Source organism: Sphaerodactylus townsendi, linkage group LG02 (genome assembly GCF_021028975.2).
Source record: "Sphaerodactylus townsendi isolate TG3544 linkage group LG02, MPM_Stown_v2.3, whole genome shotgun sequence".
NCBI lineage: Eukaryota > Metazoa > Chordata > Lepidosauria > Squamata > Sphaerodactylidae > Sphaerodactylus > Sphaerodactylus townsendi.
In genome coordinates this window covers 166985315-167003862 of record NC_059426.1, presented here as the reverse complement: position 1 = coordinate 167003862, position 18548 = coordinate 166985315, and the positions used below count along the sequence as shown (strand labels likewise).

At 45.8% G+C, this 18548-nt stretch overlaps 2 protein-coding genes across 2 annotated transcripts in view; one reads left to right on the top strand and one right to left on the bottom strand.

The window, feature by feature from the left end:
- The window catches only part of CLBA1 (clathrin binding box of aftiphilin containing 1), a 38005-nt gene extending 21964 nt beyond the window's left edge, over window positions 1-16041 (bottom strand). The window contains exons 1-3 of the mRNA XM_048484649.1: window positions 15824-16041; window positions 4811-5525; window positions 2658-2806 (exon numbers count right to left, since the gene is read on the bottom strand). Of these exons, the coding sequence (XP_048340606.1) occupies window positions 2658-2806; window positions 4811-5461 (800 nt within the window). The 5' untranslated portion in view covers window positions 5462-5525; window positions 15824-16041. The remainder of the gene's footprint in view (window positions 1-2657; window positions 2807-4810; window positions 5526-15823) is intronic.
- Window positions 1-18548, top strand: part of LOC125426857 (SERTA domain-containing protein 2-like) — a 751974-nt gene that overhangs the window by 50954 nt on the left and 682472 nt on the right. The gene's annotated exons all lie outside the window — the stretch shown is intronic.

Here is an 18548-nt window from a genome sequence, read left to right as displayed (position 1 = left end):
AGAGAAAAATGTCTCTCTGTCAACATTTTCTTCCCGGTGCATAATTTTATAGACTTCAATCATATCCCCCCTCAGACGTCTCCTCTCCAAACTTCATATAGCAGAAGATAGTAAAGGCAGTGGAGGGGCACTTTGCACCCCCCCCCCCCACACACACACACCTTCCCAGCCCTAAAGTGAAATGTCACCTTTGAACTGCAAAGCTCCATATCAGGGTACTGCACAGACAGATTGCAGTCTTAAAGCAACATTTCCCAACAGGATTGTGACTGGCAGCTCTGTGGGGAAATATCCCTTTTTAAGACTTCAATGCTTGGTCTTGGGCTCGACGAAAGGAGCTGACCTCCCAAAGCTACGACAGAAAACTTTATGGTGTTAGAGATAACTTTACCCTCTTACAGCTATTTATGAGTGATGTGGAGATAGTGGTCAGCAGCATACCATTCATTTCTCCACTCCCCTCTGCCAACAGTACTCCACGCAAATGTCCCTATCTGATTACAAACCTGAGGCAGTGAAGAAATCGTGTGTGTGTATGTAAGTAAAGTGCCGTCAAGTGACAACCAACTTAGGCAGCCCAGTAGGGCTTTCAAGGCAAGAGACCAGCCGAGGTGGTTTCCCATTGCCTTCCTCTCTGCATAGTGACCCTGGTATTTCAATGTGGTCTTCCATCCAAGTACTAACCACATAAGAACATAAGAAGAACATAAGAACAAGCCAGCTGGATCAGACCAGAGTCCATCTAGTCCAGCTCTTTGCTACTCACAGTGGCCCACCAGATGCCTTTGGGAGCTCACCTGCAGGAGGTGAAAGCAATGGCCTTCTGCTGCTGCTGCTCCCGAGCACCTGGTCTGCTAAGGCATTTGCAATCTCAGATCAAGGAGGATCAAGATTGGTAGCCATAGATTGACTTCTCCTCCATAATTCTGTCCAAGCCCCTTTTAAAGCTATCCAGGTTAGTGGCCATCACCACCTCCTGTGGCAGCATATTCCAAACACCAATCACACGTTGCGTGAAGAAGTGTTTCCTTTTATTAGTCCTAATTCTTCCCCCCAGCATTTTCAATGAATGCTCCCTGGGGGGAAAGGAGGTGGGGTGCGGGGGACAGTGGCAAAATGCCCAGGGGAACATATGAGGTCAAATGTCCCCAGGCTGCAGAAAATCGCCCCCACATCCCTCCTCCTTCCCCCCCAGGCCCATACACTGACTTCAAGACCTGGTGCAAAAAAAGTTTGGTTGTGGTGGGGGAGGGCGACCGTCCATGGAGAGGGCAGAAAAACTCAGATTTTGAATGGGGCTACATTTTTCCTGGATATGCCTCTGCTACAGACTATTCACTTCTCTCCACCACCCCAGCACTACAGGCAAACATTCCTATTTGCATCTGCTGTGCTTTGCCCTCATACGGCTATGTCTTCACATCTGCTCATTATCCACTTTTCAGGAGGGGGAATCCCCATTTTTTGCAGTAAAGGGAGAAAACTGCTACTTTTCTGCATATCTAGAGGTCCCCCTTGGGATACAGGAGCATCCATTTCTTTCTGCGGTTCCGCTGTTCTGTGCTGGCAAGCAGCACAGCCCACTAGCATCACAAGTCGAAGGAATGTGATCAGTGGTGAGATCCAAAAATTTTAGTAACAGGTTCCCATGGTGGTGGGATTCAAACAGTGGCGTAGCGCCAATGGGGCTGGGCAGGGCATGACGGGGGCGTGACCGGGCATTCCAGGGGTGGGGCATTAATAATTTCCCTGTTACTGTTACTGTACAAAACTCTTACTGTAAAAAAAAGTTCCAAATTTCCAGCTGGTATCTTTCTGTCCATAATTTAAACTCATTATAGCAAGTCCTATCGTCTAGTGCCAACAGAAACAACTACTTCTCCTCTAATTGACTGCCTGTCAAATACTTAATACTTTCAAATACGTAATTTTGTTTCTAGAAATCAAGGAAACAAGGAACTTTACCATATTTCTAAAACATGTTTCAAAAACAGCCCAACAGGGAGAATTATCCCGTTTTCTACCTTTGCTAACCAGCCACATAGGAAACAACAGGACTTTATGATTTTTGGACCTAATGGAATTTCTAACGGAAAAGCAAACCCAATTAGTAACCCCCTCTCGGCACACACAAATAATTAGCAACCCACTCTCGGGAACTGGTGAGAACTTGCTGGATCCCATCTCTGAACGTGATGCAACTTAAGAATGGATCCATCTGTATAGAGACACGATGAGGCATGGATAAAACTGTATTAACAGTAAATCGAGCAACTTGTTGGTGATAAGTCACTACAATGAATGGGGAGACTCCCAGGGAACGAGTAAAATGCCTTATTGATTGGGAGAAACTGCTTTTGCTAGAATGTCAACAGGGAGTTATTATCTACCCTGGACCAAAATAAGACACCATGTAGGAAACAGATAAGAACCAGACAGTCAGCTGGTACCTTTACTAATGAAGTGGGTTCCTTCCGTTCCAGAATCCTACCCAGATGTGTCCCTTTTTCCAGAAACAAATGTGACCATGCAGCATGAATACTCATCAACATAATAATTATGTTAAGTATTCCAATTTGATTGCCCTGAGCAGTCTGGGAACACCCTGAAAGGCAGGTTACCTGCGATTTTAACAACTGAATATTTTAAAGAGTTACCAAGGTTGCATTTTTGTATGTTCAGGAATGTCCGCATCTTCCGTTTTTGTCTCGAGCATCTCATTCAAGCCGCTTATGTTCTCCGAGAACTGTGGCACAGGAACTTCGGGAAAGCTCAGTTTAAGAACGTCTTCTGAGTTGAGGGTGGCCTAGAAAAATAAAGAAGCAAAGCGATTCTGGCACTCTGAGACCAATTCTGCTGTTTTATATAGCAAAAAAAGGAAAGAAAGGAAAGAAAACCTTTGCTGCTGAGATAGAAAGAGGCCCTCAGACTGCTCACTTTCTACTGGCCTTTAAAAACTCAGTAGTACTCTGGATTTCATTATCATTGATAAAGGATAAAAGAGATTCCAGTCCTGTTCTCTACCTGTCCACCTAGGAAGAATTGAATTTGACCCCCACCACACACCTGTTGTTCACCAATACTGCTCACCTTCAACATCACGGCTTGACTGAACTTCCAAACCGGGCCTTTACGCTACCGCCTGGACTCTCACTACATTCTGAGGCAGATTTCCGATTCTACAGAAAGATCAGATGACTACAACCTGACTAATTGTCCTCTCTGGTTAGAACCACCTCCTAGATTTCAGGGGACGTCCGGGAGGGCAAGCACACAGACCCGTATTGTAGCAGTCGCAGCACGAAACAAAGGCCATGACTTCGCACTCCTTCAACAGTGGGCTAACAGGCGCCGAGCTGAAACAGCTGGCCTCTGCATCTTTCACGAGCGTCAGAAGACAGCTTCCGTTTTCAACAGTTTCCAGCCCTGGCTGAGCACATTGAATGTGATTTCAGGTGCCAGTTTTCATCTTATTTGCCACCCCCTCCACTCCTTTTACCCCTCCCCCCCGTCACCAGACTGGGATGGAAGTTGCACGTTAAACAGCAAGGAGGACAAACAAGGGGGATGCAAAAGCAATGAAAGAAAAGGGCATGCGGAAGCGGCAAAGCACCACCAAACAGCAACCGAGAAGGCTTCCCAACAATCCGCTTGGTTGCAACTAAAATGCTACTTTCACAGCAAGGAACAAAATTACATTTGTGCAGCCCATCTTGAAGGGGTGGGATAACATGTGAAAATTAGAGCCACCTGCTCCTTACTCACAAGAGTAGCTCCATAAGAATTAATGCAATACTTTCCCTGCTCAAGGATTATGCAGTTGGGTAATTAATTCTAAAATGGGCTTAAGTCTCTGCTTCTCCTCATGTGAGCAACTTACAAAAAATGTTTTGTCGAAGGCTTTCACGGCCAGATTCAACTGGTTCTGGTGGGTTTTTCGGGCTGTGTGGCCATCCACCAGATCCACCAGGCCACGGCCACACAACCCAGAAAACCCACCAGAACCAGTTACAAAAAAAATGTTTTTATCCATACTTCATTAAAAAAAATCTGGTCAGCTTGAATAGAAATTCATTTACTGTGTGCTACAACCCAGGATGTTTAGTACTGATGCGACACAATTAACCGTACAAGCCTGTCACCTGAACTGTGTGGTTCCACATTTTAATCTGAATATTTGTTTTAATGTTATCATTGTTGTTTTGTGTTTTTGTGCACCGCCCAGAGCCCTTCAGGGGTGGGCGGTATAGCAAATTTAACAACAACAACAACAACAACGACGACGAAATGCAAAACTCAAAAAATGGATTAAAAAATAAGACTAAGGTACTCTCATGGAGCGACGGGAGTAAGAGGGAAGGTAATTTATTTGAATACATCAGCTTAAATTTTTTCTAACCTGACAAGAGAACAAGATTTTCTGCCCTTATACCCGTGGTGGCGAACCTTTGGCACTCCAGATGTTATGGACTACAATTCCCATCAGCTCCTGCCAGCATGGACAAATGGCCAATGGCAGGGGCTGAATGGGAGATTGTGAATCCATAACATCTGAGGCCTGGAATATAAGGTACTCGCCCTACTACTGCCCTTTATACCCAGGTTAGCCTTCTATGGAACCACTTTTACATGAAACTAAGAGGGAACAGGTGTTGCTGTTCTACACCGTATTTAATGAAGAAAGGTGTTATCCTGGCTCTGCACTGCCAAACCTTTCATGGTGATGTCACAAAAATTAACACATCTGGAACAGGAGGGAGGAGAGCGAGGCTGAGCAGAGAGGGTGAGTCACTGTTATCAAAACACATACCTTCACTGGAACATTAAGGCAAGCATCTCTTCTAGGGTGCCCAGCTGTTCTGGAAAAGATCTGTTCACATGAGGTAGCAAAGTGATTATCTTTGATGTCTATGTCTCTTGTAGTAGTTTGCTCTCCATTTAAATTCTCCAAAAGCTCCGGGGTGTGGCTCTGGCTGTCCACCTTGACCTCTCTGAAACTTTCAAAATCGCCCCAAGCGTTGCTGGATTCCGCAGCGAAAGCATCCGGGAGGCAGTCCCAAGAGGCTTCAAAATCGCCCCCGCCGCCATCCTCACTGGGAAAGTTTTCCTGAACTGTCTCCAGCCCACCAAGCTGTCCGTTTTGACTGGAACGGTCTCTGCCAGGTTCCTCGCCGGCTCCAGGGAACGAGACAGTGCAAATCTCCGCCGACAAACATTGTAAAAACGAACAGTTTGAGCCTTCTACGCTGCTAGACATTTCCACCAAATTTGGATCCTGCATTTTTATCTCACGGAGGAGAGGCGGCTCATAAAAACAGACTTTAAAAAGCCAAAAAAAAAAACCACGGACGGTGGGGAAAGACAAAACTGCTAATGTTCTGAAAACATAACTGGGCTCTTGGTTCTGTCGTCGAAGCTCTGATATACTGTTGCGGCATGAAACAAGCGTGCCCTTCAGCATCAACCTAAGTCATCAATGTGTTGCTTGTTCCTTGGTCTAACTTTCTTCCAATGCAGATTTCAGTCTACAAGAGAAGGGGTATAAATAAAAGACCTGTCTGATAACACTGTGTAGGAGCTTAGAGAAGATAAGCTATTAGGCAATGAAAAAAAATGTTCATGCGTCGACAAACACATTCCAATAGGATATACTTAAAGGAACAGAGACTCTTTTTTTAAGGACAGTCCTCTACATTTTCACTTCCTGTGCCCAGGACCACAAGATACAACACTAGTTCCATCTGCCTGATTAAAGAGTGTTTTACACTTGACTTTCCCATATAGTAGCCCCTCCTACAACTTTGGCAAGTTTTTTTTTAAACTTGAGAAAGTTAAAAAAATACTTTATTTTCAGAAGAGACTAAGGAGAAGAAGAAGAGGAGTTTGGATTTATATCTCACCTTTCTCTCCTGCAAGGAGACTCAAGGTGGCTCACAAGCTCCTCTCCCTTCCTCTCCCCACAGCAGACAACTTGTGAGGTAGGTGGGGCTGAGAGAGTTCAGAGAGAACTGTGACTAGCCCATAGTCACTTAGCAGGAATTTAGGAGTGCAGAAACACATCTGCATCTGGGGCTGGCATCTTCAGAGGTGTATCACTGTGTTACACACTGTGTCCAGTAACACACTTCCTGAGTTAATACAGGAAGCTAAAATGACTAAACTGTCATACTTTGGTCACATGATGAGAAGACAGGAGTCACTGGAAAAGACTAGGAATCATGCTAGGGAAAGCTGAAGGCAACAAGAAAAGAGGAAGACCCAACGTGAGATGGATCGACTCAATAAAACACAGGTGTCAAACTTGCGACCCTCCAAATGTTATGGACGACAGTTCCCATCATCCCCTGCCAGCATCATGCTGGCAGGGGATGATGGGAACTGTCGTCCATAACATTTGGAGGGTCGCAAGTTTGACACCTGTGCAGTCAAGGAAGGCTTGGCTCTCAGTTTGCAAGTCCTGAGCAAGGCTGTTGACAACATAAAGTTTTGGGCAACATTGAGTCATCGGGTTGCCATAAGTTGGAAGCGCTTTGATGGCCCTTTAACACACACGTTTCCTTTAAGAGATCGTTTGCCATTCTACTCTCCATACATACCCGGTGAAACCTGACCTAAATGTATTTATTTATTCCTTTCTCTTATCCACCAAAGGGCTCGAGGAAGCTTACAAAAACAATTAAAACGTAATGCAAGAGTTTAAAAACAATACAAAAATATAGAAATATTAAAACCAGTTTAAACAAGATGGCAAAAAAAAAATTCAAAGGCATGAAAAAGCACGTGTGTCTCACCCAGAGGGTGATTTGAAGAAGAGGGACGCCCGGCTGGCCAGACAGAAAAGGCTCGGCGGAACAACTCCGTCTTGCAGGCCCTGCGGAGCTGAGACAGACTCTGCAGGGCCCAGATGTCATGGAGGAGTGGGTTCCACCAGGCTGGGGCTGTAAAAGCCCTGACCCGTGTCGTGGCCAGCTGAACATCCTTGGGGTCCAGTACCACTAGCAAATTCCCCTCCACAGCCCGGAGGGGTCTTGGAAGGCAATAAGGGCTGTCTCGCAGATATGCACGTCTAAGAAGAGCCAGAGATGCAGTTGGTTGAGAGTCTTGACCAGTACTGGGGAAGGGTGCAGGTCTCACCATGCCTCACCACCAAATCTCACCACAGATGAAGCCCACTGAATTATTATTATTATTATTATTATTATTATTATTATTATTATTATTATTATTATTATTATTATTATTATTATTATTATTTTTATTATTTTTATTTTTATTTATTTATTTATTTATTTCATATACCGCCCTATCCCCAAGGGGCTCAGGGCGATGTACAGCATAAAAACATCATACATAAAATCACTGCATTATTTTCTATGCACAAGAAGAAAACAACAGCTATTTCCTAACCCAGCCCCTATGTAAAACCCCTTTGCTTAAACCCTCCTAGTAATATTGAGTATATATATATATATATATATATATTTGTTATATATATATATATATATATATATATATATATATATGTATATATATATATATATATGTATGTATGTATGTATGGTGGGTCCCAATGGTATGAGGGACCCATATGGGGCAGAGAGGAGGGGCAGGGAGCACCCTCAGCGGCTGGTCTCTCCGAAGGCCCGGTGGAACAACTCGGTCTTACAGGCCCTGTGGAATTCTCCAAGGTCCCACAGGGCCCGGGCAGCTGGAGGGAGAGTGTTCCACCAGGCAGCGCCAGAGCCGTAAAGGCCCTGGCCCGAGTGGAGGCCAACCACGTCATTGAGGGGCCAGGGACCTCCAGTAAATTGGCCTCTGCCGATCTTGGGCCAGACACTACCTCTCAGGCTAACTTCCCTCACAGGGTCATTGCAAGGATACAACAGAGGAAGCAGCAAGGACCATGAATGATGCTTCCAAGTCCTCCTTAGATAAAGTGGGCGAGAAAAAACATTTTTTTAAAAATCTTCTTGAGTATACGGCATGAGGATTCATAGTTGCAGAGCAAACCTGGAGCAGGGTAGGAGGCAGTGCATTCCACCTGCCACTCCCAGGCTCCCTAGAACTGTAATTCAGTAAAGAAGAAGAAGGAGAGGAGTTGGATTTATATCCCCCCTTTCTCTCCTGTAAGGAGATGCAAAGGGGCTTACAAACTCCTTTTCTTCCCCCCTCACAACAAACACCCTGTGAGGGTAGGTAAAGTTGAGAGAGCTCCAGAGAACTGTGACTAGCCCAAGGTCACCCAGCTGGCGTGTGTTAGAGTGCACAAGCTTATCTAGTTCACTAGATAAGCCTCCACAGCTCCAGTGGCAGAGCGAGAATCAAACCCGGTTCTCCAGATTAGAGTGCACCTGCTCTTGACCTCTACACCACACTGGCTCTCTAAAGGGACCAAGGATCGCCACGTACCACACTGAGCACCTCACGTAACGAGTCTAAGACAACCGAACTGGTCTAATTGATGTCTGCAACGTAGCCGAGCCTTCCATCAGTAAATCTTTTACTATTCGACGTTAGCAGCGTTTTCACATAAACCTCTTAAAAGTACACAGAGAAGGATTAAGTCAAAATTGGCAGTGGAAAGCCATTCTTAAAAATGTTTATTTTTTTTTCATTTTACTTTGAAGGGGTTGTGTTGTTAAGAAAACAGTGGCACCGGCCAGCATAAATCTTATACAGTATTTTAAACTAACCAACTCCGGAATGTATGTTTGATCCATTGAGTATCTTCAAATAATCATTGCGTTAAAGAAATATTTTTAGAGTTTGAAAACGACAAGCCTCACGCCAGAGAGCGAGCTGTAGTGCATACTGCCAAAAGCTTCCATTTGCTCCAACTGAGAATTTCTGCACAACTTCACGGGATCGTACGGCTCTAGGCCAATTGCCCAACACTCTTGGAACGCATTTTACTGGGCGTGTGGACATGCTTCTCGTGATGGTCATGATTTATAAATAGACCTCAAAGGCATCAAATGTGAATGTTTTATTTTTCAAGCTATTTCACGCCCGCAGTAATAGTCCGTCCACGTAGAAAATCACGTGAAAATATGCAAAATACAGCCTTGCAAAATAGATAATGTGATCTGAACATCAAAGTATCCCAGGGAAGAAAGATTAAAAATCGTGCAGAACTATCCTACATACATGCAGCTAAAAATTGCCATCAAGTCGCAGCGCACTTCTGGCAGCCCTGGAGGGTTTTAAAGGCAACCGACGTTCAGAAGGGATTTGCCATCGTCCGCCTCTATGTAGCAGCCCTGGAATTCCTTGGTCGTATCCCGTTCAATTACTAACCAGGGATGATCCAGGGATGAGCAGCAGTGGCGTACGAGGTTAAGAGCTCGTATATCTAATCTGGAGGAACCAGGTTTGATTCCCAGCTCTGCCGCCCGAGCTGTGGAGGCTTATCTGAGGAATTCAGATTAGCCTGTGCACTCACACACACGCCAGCTGGGTGACCTTGGGCTAGTCACAGCTTCTCGGAGCTCTCTCAGCCCCACCTACCTCACAGGGTGTTTGTTGTGAGGGGGGAAGGGCAAGGAGATTGTAAGCCCCTTTGAGTCTCCTGCAAGAGAGAAAGGGGGGACATAAATCCAAACTCTTCTTCTCTTCTTCTTCAGTTTCAAGATCAGACACGATTGACCCATCCGGGTCAGGGCTACAGACATGAACGTAATCAGCGCGGTGTAGTGGTTTAGAGCAGGTGGATTCTAATCTGGAGAACTGGGTTTGATTCCCCACTCCTCCACCTAAGTGGCAGAGGCTTCTCTGGGGAACCAGACATGTTTCCACACTCCTACAATTCCTGCTGGGTGATCTTGGGCTAGTCACAGTCCTCTCTGAATTCTCTCAGCCCCACCTACCTCACAAGGTGTCTGTTGTGGAGAGAGGAAGGGAAAGGAGCTTGTGAGCCACCTTGAGTCTCCTTCCAGGAGAGAAAGGTGGGGTATAAATCCAAACCTCCTTCTCAGAAGTAAATACCATTGAATCAATTGTGGCTGACTCCCTGGAAACCATTTTAGTAGAGCAGCTGAACTTGGCACAAAGCTTGGCACTAGGAGAACCAGCCACACCACCCTGACAAGGCAATTTTCCTGCCAAAAAAGCTGACCTGCACCTCACCAAATAAACACTCGAAGGTGACTCTGCATAGCCTAAAAGGTAGCATCTGCTAATGCAAGACAACCAGGAGAAGAAATTTTGATGTCCCCATGCAAACTGGAGAAAGTCAGCAGCCCCCAATTTTTGAGCCACCTTGGGTGTAAAGGATGATTACTTCGTCCAAAACCACCACAGAGAGTCCCCCGCTCTGGGCCTGCAAGTGATAAAGAAGGTGCTGAAGCTACAAACACTTCTGCAGAAACTCCTCAGTCCTTGCAGTTTTTAATGTTGAGTCCGACAAGACACATCACTTCCTGTTGACATTTGTGCAGGATGGAAACAGACCGATCATCCGAGTATAGCAGCCTACCACGCACAAACGATTACTAACTTGGTCCACCAAAAGAAAAGACAGGGACGACGGACTTACATGGGTCCTATCCACATTCGAAGCATCAATATGGGGTGCCTAGCATTCTCCAGCAAGCGTGAGGGGCAGAAAATGAAACTGTGCCTAAGAAATGTTCCTCTCTTCCCCTCCCCCCCCCCAAGCGGGCTATCACAGAACCACTCTGAACGCTGTATTGCTTATTGGTTAGCCACAACCAGTTTACAAAAATATAGCCTTTTATTGGGCAGTTCTGTTTCTCCAACAAAATGGATACCTATGGGGTTAGTTTGTGTATAAAATACCTTCATAAGAACATAAGAAAAATCCTGCAGGATCAGACCAGAGTCCATTCTAGTCCAGCACTCTGCTACTCGCAGTGGCCCACCAGGTGCCTTTGGGAGCTCGCATGCAGGATGTGAAAGCAATGGCCTTCTGCTGCTCCTGATGCTGCTGCTCCCGAGCACCTGGTCTGCTAAGGCATTTGCAATCTCAGATCAAGGAGGATCAAGATTGGGAGCCAGAGATCGACTTCTCTGTGACTTCAAGTCACAGCCAACTTATGCTGACCTCATAGGGTTTTCAAAGCAAGAGAACAACAGAGACGGTTTGTCATTGCCTGCCTTCGAGTAGTGAACCTGGACTTCCCAGGGCCAACTATGCTTAGCTTGTTATGAGACTCGACTGATCCATTGGGCATCTGTTCATGACTATCGCCAATAAAAACATCCTTGTTTCGGAGACAGAATCACAGAGTTGGAAGAGACCCCAAGGGCCATCAAGTCCAACCCCCTGCCATGCAGGAACACACAATCAAAGCACTCCTGACAGATGGCCATCCAGCCTCTGTTTGAAACCTCCAAAGAAGGAGACTCCACCACGCTCTGAGGTAGTGCATTCCACTGTTGAACAGCCCTTACTGTCAGGAAGTTTTTCCTGATGTTTAGGTGGAATCTCTTTTCCTTCTCCTTGACCCCACTACTCCTGGTCCTAGTCTCTGGAGCAGCAGAAAACAAGCTTGCTCCTCCACCCACATGACGTTCCTTCAGATATCTAAACATAGTTCTCATGCCACCTCTTAACCGTCTCTTCTGGCACCGGCAGGCGTTGGTAGGTTTAGTTTCGCAACCGAGGAGTTGCCACTGAAGTCTTCAATCGTTATTTACTCCTTCGTGTTTTTATACCCTGCTGTCGCCAGGCCTCTGAAGGGTCTGCTTTCACATTCAGAGGCTGAAAAACAACACACTAACTAACCCACTCAGCTGAACTGGTAATTCAAGCTGTTGAGTCACCTCAGTCTCCAAGAGAAAGGCAGGCTGACTTGTGGCCCACACACTTTTCGAATGCAGAAGGCTCTACTCCCATGGTGGCGAACCTTTGGCACTCCAGATGTTATGGACTACAATTTCCATCAGCCCCTGCCAGCATGGTCAATTGGCCATGCTGGCAGGGGCTGATGGTTCGGACCAGTCCATAACATCTGAGATGCCATAAGGTCTGGGCCACTAATTGCCTCCCAATTCCCTTTGCAGGCTGGAGAGAAGAATCTTATGGCCAGGGTCTGCAAACCAATTGGGCCATGCTGGCGGGAGCTGGATGGGAATTGTAGTCCCATAACATCTGGAGTGCCAAAGGTTCGCCACCACTGCTCTACCCTTTGCAGGCTGGAGAAGAACTTATGGCCAGGGGTCTGCAACCAATTGGCCATGCTGGCAGGGGCTGATGGGAATTGTAGTCCATAACATCTGGAGTGCCAAAGGTTCGCCACCACTGCTCTACCCTTTGCAGGCTGGAGAAGAACTTATGGCCAGGGGTCTGCAACCAATTGGCCATGCTGGCAGGGGCTGATGGGAATTGTAGTCCATAACATCTGGAGTGCCAAAGGTTCGCCACCACTGCTCTACCCTTTGCAGGCTGGAGAAGAACTTAGAGCCAGGGGTCTGCAACCAATTGGCCATGCTGGCAGGGGCTGATGGGAATTGTAGTCCATGAACATCTGGAGAGCCACAGGTTGCAGACCCCTGAAGTAGACAGTTCTGGGTTAGAGGAAGCCACCTGCTCGTGCAAGTTATTGATGTACCAGTCCAAAAATCACGGACACAGGCCGGCTGCTTTCTTCAAAACTGATCCTGCATCCTCGGTACAGGAAATCTTGCTCCAGCACAGATGTCGCCGTTCCACTTTATGACATTCTTATCTGCAAGAATAACACTTCCTATCTCAAAGTGACACCAATTCTAACATTTAGCTGAATCACACTGGAGGTGATTAGATGAGAAATCTGAAACAGTGCATCCTTAGTGGAGGGGGCCAGAGTCCGGTGGTAAAATAAAAGAAGAGGAGTTTGGATTTATATCCCACTTTTCTCTCCTGTAAGGAGAATCAAGGTGGGTTAGAAGCTCCTTTCCCTTCCTCTCCCCACAACAGACACCTTGTGAGGCAGGTGGGGCTGAGAGAGTTCAGAACAGGGGTCTGCAACCTGCGGCTCTCCAGATGTTCATGACTATAAATCCCATCAGCCCCTTCTAATTGGCCATGCTGGCAGGGGCTGATGGGAACTGTAGTCCATGAACATCTGGAGAGCTGCAGGTTGCAGACCCCTGGTTCAGAAGAACTGTGACTAGCCAAAGGTCCCCCAGCAGGAATGAAGGAGTACAGAAACACATCTGGTTCATCAAATAAGCCTCCGCCACTCAGTTGGTATGAATATTCACTTTCCAGTTACAAGGTCTGTCTATTCCCAGCATGATTGGCTGCCTATTGATAAAAGGAAATTCAAGGTATTGTCAAAGGTTTTCACGGCCAGAATCACTGGGGTGCTGTGTGGTTTCCAGGCTGTATGGCCGTGTTCTAGCAGCATTCTCTCCTGACATTTCGCCTGCATCTGTGGCTGGCATCAGAGGATCCTCTGAAGATGCCAGCCACAGATGCAGGCGAAACATCAGGAGAGAATGCTGCTAGAACACGGCCATACACCCCGGAAACTACACAGCACCCCAAAGGAAATTCAGTTTCGCGCTGTGGTCCACCTATCTCCAGTTGCTTTTCTTTTCAAAAAATCCCACAGATAATCATTCCATTTGCTCTTTCCCTGAAAAAAATTATATTTCTCACTTACAAACACATCCGATTTCACACACAGTCCCTGAATGATGAAAGAAAGGGACACCTTTCCATATGTGAATTGAGAGATTAACAACACAGCCTATAAGAGAGTTGCACCTTTGTGAATCATATTTTGGGCTCAGGAAGGCATAATTCTGCATGGCGCTGTTAACATTATTAAAGTACGAGAGAAAAGCATTTTCAAAAGAAACCTTCAAAGTTTAATATCAAAGAATCCAGTACTTCACTTACTGAAAAAGCAGTGGGGTGGAGTTAAAGGAAGCGAACGATTTCCTCAACTTTGGTTGAGAAAGAAACAGAGGCCCTGTAAGTTTCACACTGGTTCTTTTTAAAGGACTTTGAGAGGCTTCGGCCACTCATTATCCTGGGCTTTTAATTACTAGTTGAGCCAAAAGGCAAAAATTACAAGAATGCGGGTTAGAAAAAAGAATTTACAGGACTGGAGGGCGCAGCTGAAATTTCTTTATAGCCTTGAACTCACTATGACTTGTAACTTTTGTTTTGCAACCTTTATTTTACTGGAGGTTTACGAAGAGGTTTACCAGTAGTTATAAAACAGTTTATGTCCTGTCTTTAATGCCAAGACAAACTTCTTTTTTTAAAAAAAAACTTGCACTCTTGAAATGAGAAATCAAGTCTAATTAAGGAAACATTCTGACATTTTTATCCTGTGTTTTTAAGCAGAAATGGAACACTTCTAAAGCGAAGGCCCTAAAAAGTTCCTTGGCAGTATATCCCACTGCAAAAACAAAACAGGACAAACTACTAAACAACATACACAGAATTAAATCAGTTTGCAACCTTCGGTAAACCACTGTCCTCTTCTCAGGCTCGCAACCGCAGCAGAGCATGTAGATTTACTTCACAAATTTTTGGCTAGCATGGACACGGGGATTTCCACAGTAATCCTCACAATAGTCGGATAAGACTGGTTAGAATTATCACCCTTGCATGGCACATAGATGACTGAGAGACAGTGGTTTGCCTAGGGCCATCTGGTAACAAGCAATATCCAGCATAGTGGCTCTCAGCCAGTGGTGGGATTCAGTAGGTTCGCACCATTTCAGCAGAACCGGTTGTTGAAATAGTGTTTGTAAACAACCAGGGGCTGATGGGAATTGTAGTCCATAACATCTGGAGTGCCAAAGGTTCACCACCACGGTAATAGGAAATAACAACAGCCAGAATTGTGCAAAGAGACGACTGGTATAAAATTTAATTTCTGCAATCAAAGAAGCAATATGTTTTCTATCAACCTCAAAGACAGTTTGAGGACGTGATCAGAACTATCATGCTAGATCTGGAAGTCCCTGATTCGAATACTGATTTTGCCATGAAGCTGCTTTATACGGAGGAAGACCTCAGGATCTCACAGAGCTGTTTTTCACATAACCCACTCCCTGGCCTTTTCTAACTGGAGACACTGGAGAATTGGAGTTCAGCATGGGAAGCAGACATTCCATCACTAAGCCACTGCTCAATTATCTCAGCACAGGGTTGTTGTAAAAGTAGAGTGAGAACCAGGTAATCCGACTTATTTATTAGATTTCTTCGTCACCTTTCCCTAGGAGACTCAGGGGGATTGACTTCAAAACTTCTCTAAAATACTTTAAACTATGCCAGCCGTCGGACAACAAATGCTTATATCTCTCCCTTGGTCACCAGATTGTTTAACAAGGGGAACCCCTGCAAAAAGATTAGCAAAGCAAGGGGAGAAGGGAGAGACAAAAATAAAATTGTTTTAAAAGCAGCAAAAAAGAAAGGGGAGAAAGGAAGGAGGATCTCTCCCTGATCTCTAGGAAGAAGGGCATAAATAAATGCTTTCCATCTCCAACATGGGCAAGGTTACCAATTCTAGGCTGAGAAAATAATAGATTTGAGGGTAAAGCCTAGAGAGGGCCAGGATAGGAATGGACCTCAACAAAACAGAATGCCCTTCAAAGCAGCCGTTCCCTACAGGGGAAATGATCTCTGCAGCCTGGAAATCCAGGTATTTCCAGCAGGTCTCCAAGGCTTCACTTGGAAGTTGGTAACACTAAACATGGGGGTACGACTGGCCAACCTGACAGGGCTGTTGTACAAAAATTAGTGCACACTGGGGATTCTGAACACAGATTGCACTCATATTGTGAATTGTTATTCATAAACACAGACCCCCCCTCACCGTGCTCCATTTACCTGCGTGGCTATTTCTACACAACTTACCTGTCGGCTGCCTTCCTCCTCCTCCTCCTCCTCAGCATCCCTCCCGGCCCCCCAGAGGAAGCAGCGCCGTCAGAGACGCTCCTGGGCCGACACGGAACCAGCGCCGAGGGGAGGCCGCAGGGAAGAGCCCGTGAAGGGAAAGCCTGAGGGGAGAAGCCGCGGCCTCGCCCGCACCGCACCGAGCACCTTCCAACCCCCGCAGCGGCGGTTCCGACCAGGAGGGAGAAGAGGGGCGGGGCGAACGGCAGGTGCCGGCCGCTGCGCAAAGCCGAATCCAGATTGGCTGGTTTCTGACGAGGAGGCGGGCTCGAATTAACCCGCGTCGCTCATTGGAGGACGCCGCGATGGAAGCTGGAGAGATACACAGGAGCAGCGGAGGGGCGTGGCTTAAGGTGTTGCGGGGGAAGGGAAAGAAATGCAAATATAAGGGGCGTGTCTTGCTCGGTGTTGTCGCCCTCCCCATGCCTAACGATCTTCGAAAGTAGAGGGGGCGTGGCTTTCGGATGTTCTGCGTCAAGAAAGCTCGCAAGGTGCGAGCCGTCAAAAGAACCGAACGTGGGGGCGTGGTTGACATGCTTTCGTGGGCGGGGCTTGGCGGGTTGCTTATTAGCACCATGGCAACGTTTTCCTGAGGCGTAGGTATGACCTAGGTGTGCGAATAATTTATTCGCACAACTACTACTATTATTATCATCATCATCATTATCATTATTATCATTAAAATATTAAAAATAACAGCCTGGAAAACCCACCAGAACCAACTAACAAATAGTAGTTAAAACTGGCCCTGGGAAATGGAGCCAGTACTGACTCTGGGTGGGACTGGGAGAGCAGCTACTGATGGACCTTTGGCCTGTCACTCGACTTAATCTACCTCACAGGGCTATTGTGAGAACAAAATATTGGAGAGGCCTCCTTGAAGTCCTTGGAGAAAAGATTAAGTCCTTGGAGAAAAAACGTGGTAGGTTAAAAAAAAACTAACTAAGGCCTCTTCCGCACATGCAGAATAATGCACTTTCAATCCACTTTCAATCCACTTTGCAGCTAGATTTTACTGTGCAGAATAGCAAAATCTGCTTGCGAACAATTGTGAAAGTGGATTGAAGGTGCATTATTCTGCATGTGCGGAAGGGGCTTGTGGGATGCCTTTGACAGAATTATGTGACAAAGCAGAAATCCCACAGGTGCAGCTTTCACTGGCATGCAGAGGCAAATTCATGAGGGCTAAAGCTTCGTTTGAATTTTTCTTCATGAGAAGGCCAGATGCCTTGCCAGGAGCATAGGTGCCTTTTAACAACAGCAGCTTTCCCCCTCCCTTTTATTTCTATACTAACACAAGCTTCAATTCACCTTCATTTCTTCCATACCAAAACTTCAATGAAAGGAGCAGGCCTAATAAAAGAGTTGTGGTAATGGAGCCTTATGAGAGAACATGGGACACATGAACTCACAAAGCTGCCTTCTACTAACCCAGGCTGTTCTGCCCCCCAAGTGGATCTATTTTTGGTGCCCTGTACTGGGCTAGGACAGAATGGGGGAGACACAAGCCAGGTTCAACAGATCAACAATAGGTTTATTACTGGAGAGAATCAAGACCCTAACTCCTCCCTTGGGTCTATCTAAATCAGAGTACTTGCTTGTCTTGAGCAGGTTTGAAGCTGTAGACTGTGTCTTCTCTTGGTTGCTTTCAAGAAAGTCCACTGTGTCTTGCTTCCTTTTAGTTCTTTCAGTCTTTGTCTAGTTCTAACTGCTGTTAAACTTGACTTGTTCTCTATGGACCACCATATATTAATAAGTACATTACAAATATTCCAGTCTCCAACTACCTTTAGCACCTCACTCTGACTGACTGGCTAGAGACTCTATGTAGATTGGCAGACCCTTAAGCAGGGTCTCAGATGCAGCTCCTTGACTACATTTTCACTCATACCAGAATTTGATTTTGAAACTATCCAGGATCAGAGGCATCCCGCAAAGCCCCTTCCGCACATGCAAAATAATGCACTTTCAATCCCACTCTACTCCCAATTTCCTTGTTTGCAAGCAGTAAGGATTTTGCAATTCATGCATAAGTAAAATCCAGTTGCCTTGAGGGTGCATTGAAAGAGAGTGGGATTAGAAGAAGTGCATTATCTCTGCAATGCTGCGGGAAGGGGGGGCCAAAGGATTTTGAAAAGTTTCCTTGAAGACTAACAGATTTACTATGGCAGAAGCATTAATGAGCTGAAGACTATTTAAATCAGAAGGGCATTATCTGTGCCACCCACTGTCTTTTCCCACTCTTTGCCCAATCTCTGAAGACCTTGTCAACATCTCTTTGATTGCTGAGGAATTCCTCTGTCCTGGATTTTACCAGGTAAGTACTATGAACTGTTTGAGAAGTTTTCAGCAAACTGGTAGGGATTACTGGTGGTGCAATTGCTCCTTTCCCCTTTAACCCCAAATGGAAGCTTTGGTTTTAAAAACAGGCTTCCCTCTGAAACTTTGCACGGGTTCAGAGTTTTGTTTAAACTGCTGCAACCTGGACGAAGAACCTACACACAATGTTGAGTTAGTGACTTGAAAAATCCTCTATCTACACTTAAGGTTCTGTGGGGCCCAGGAACTTGGAATGGAGTTCTACAACAACAAATTCTAAAAAACACAATGGTTTTACTTTTCTTAACATATGTAACATCAAAACATCAACGTTTCCAAGGTCCCTGTTCCTGTTTCATTTCAAGTC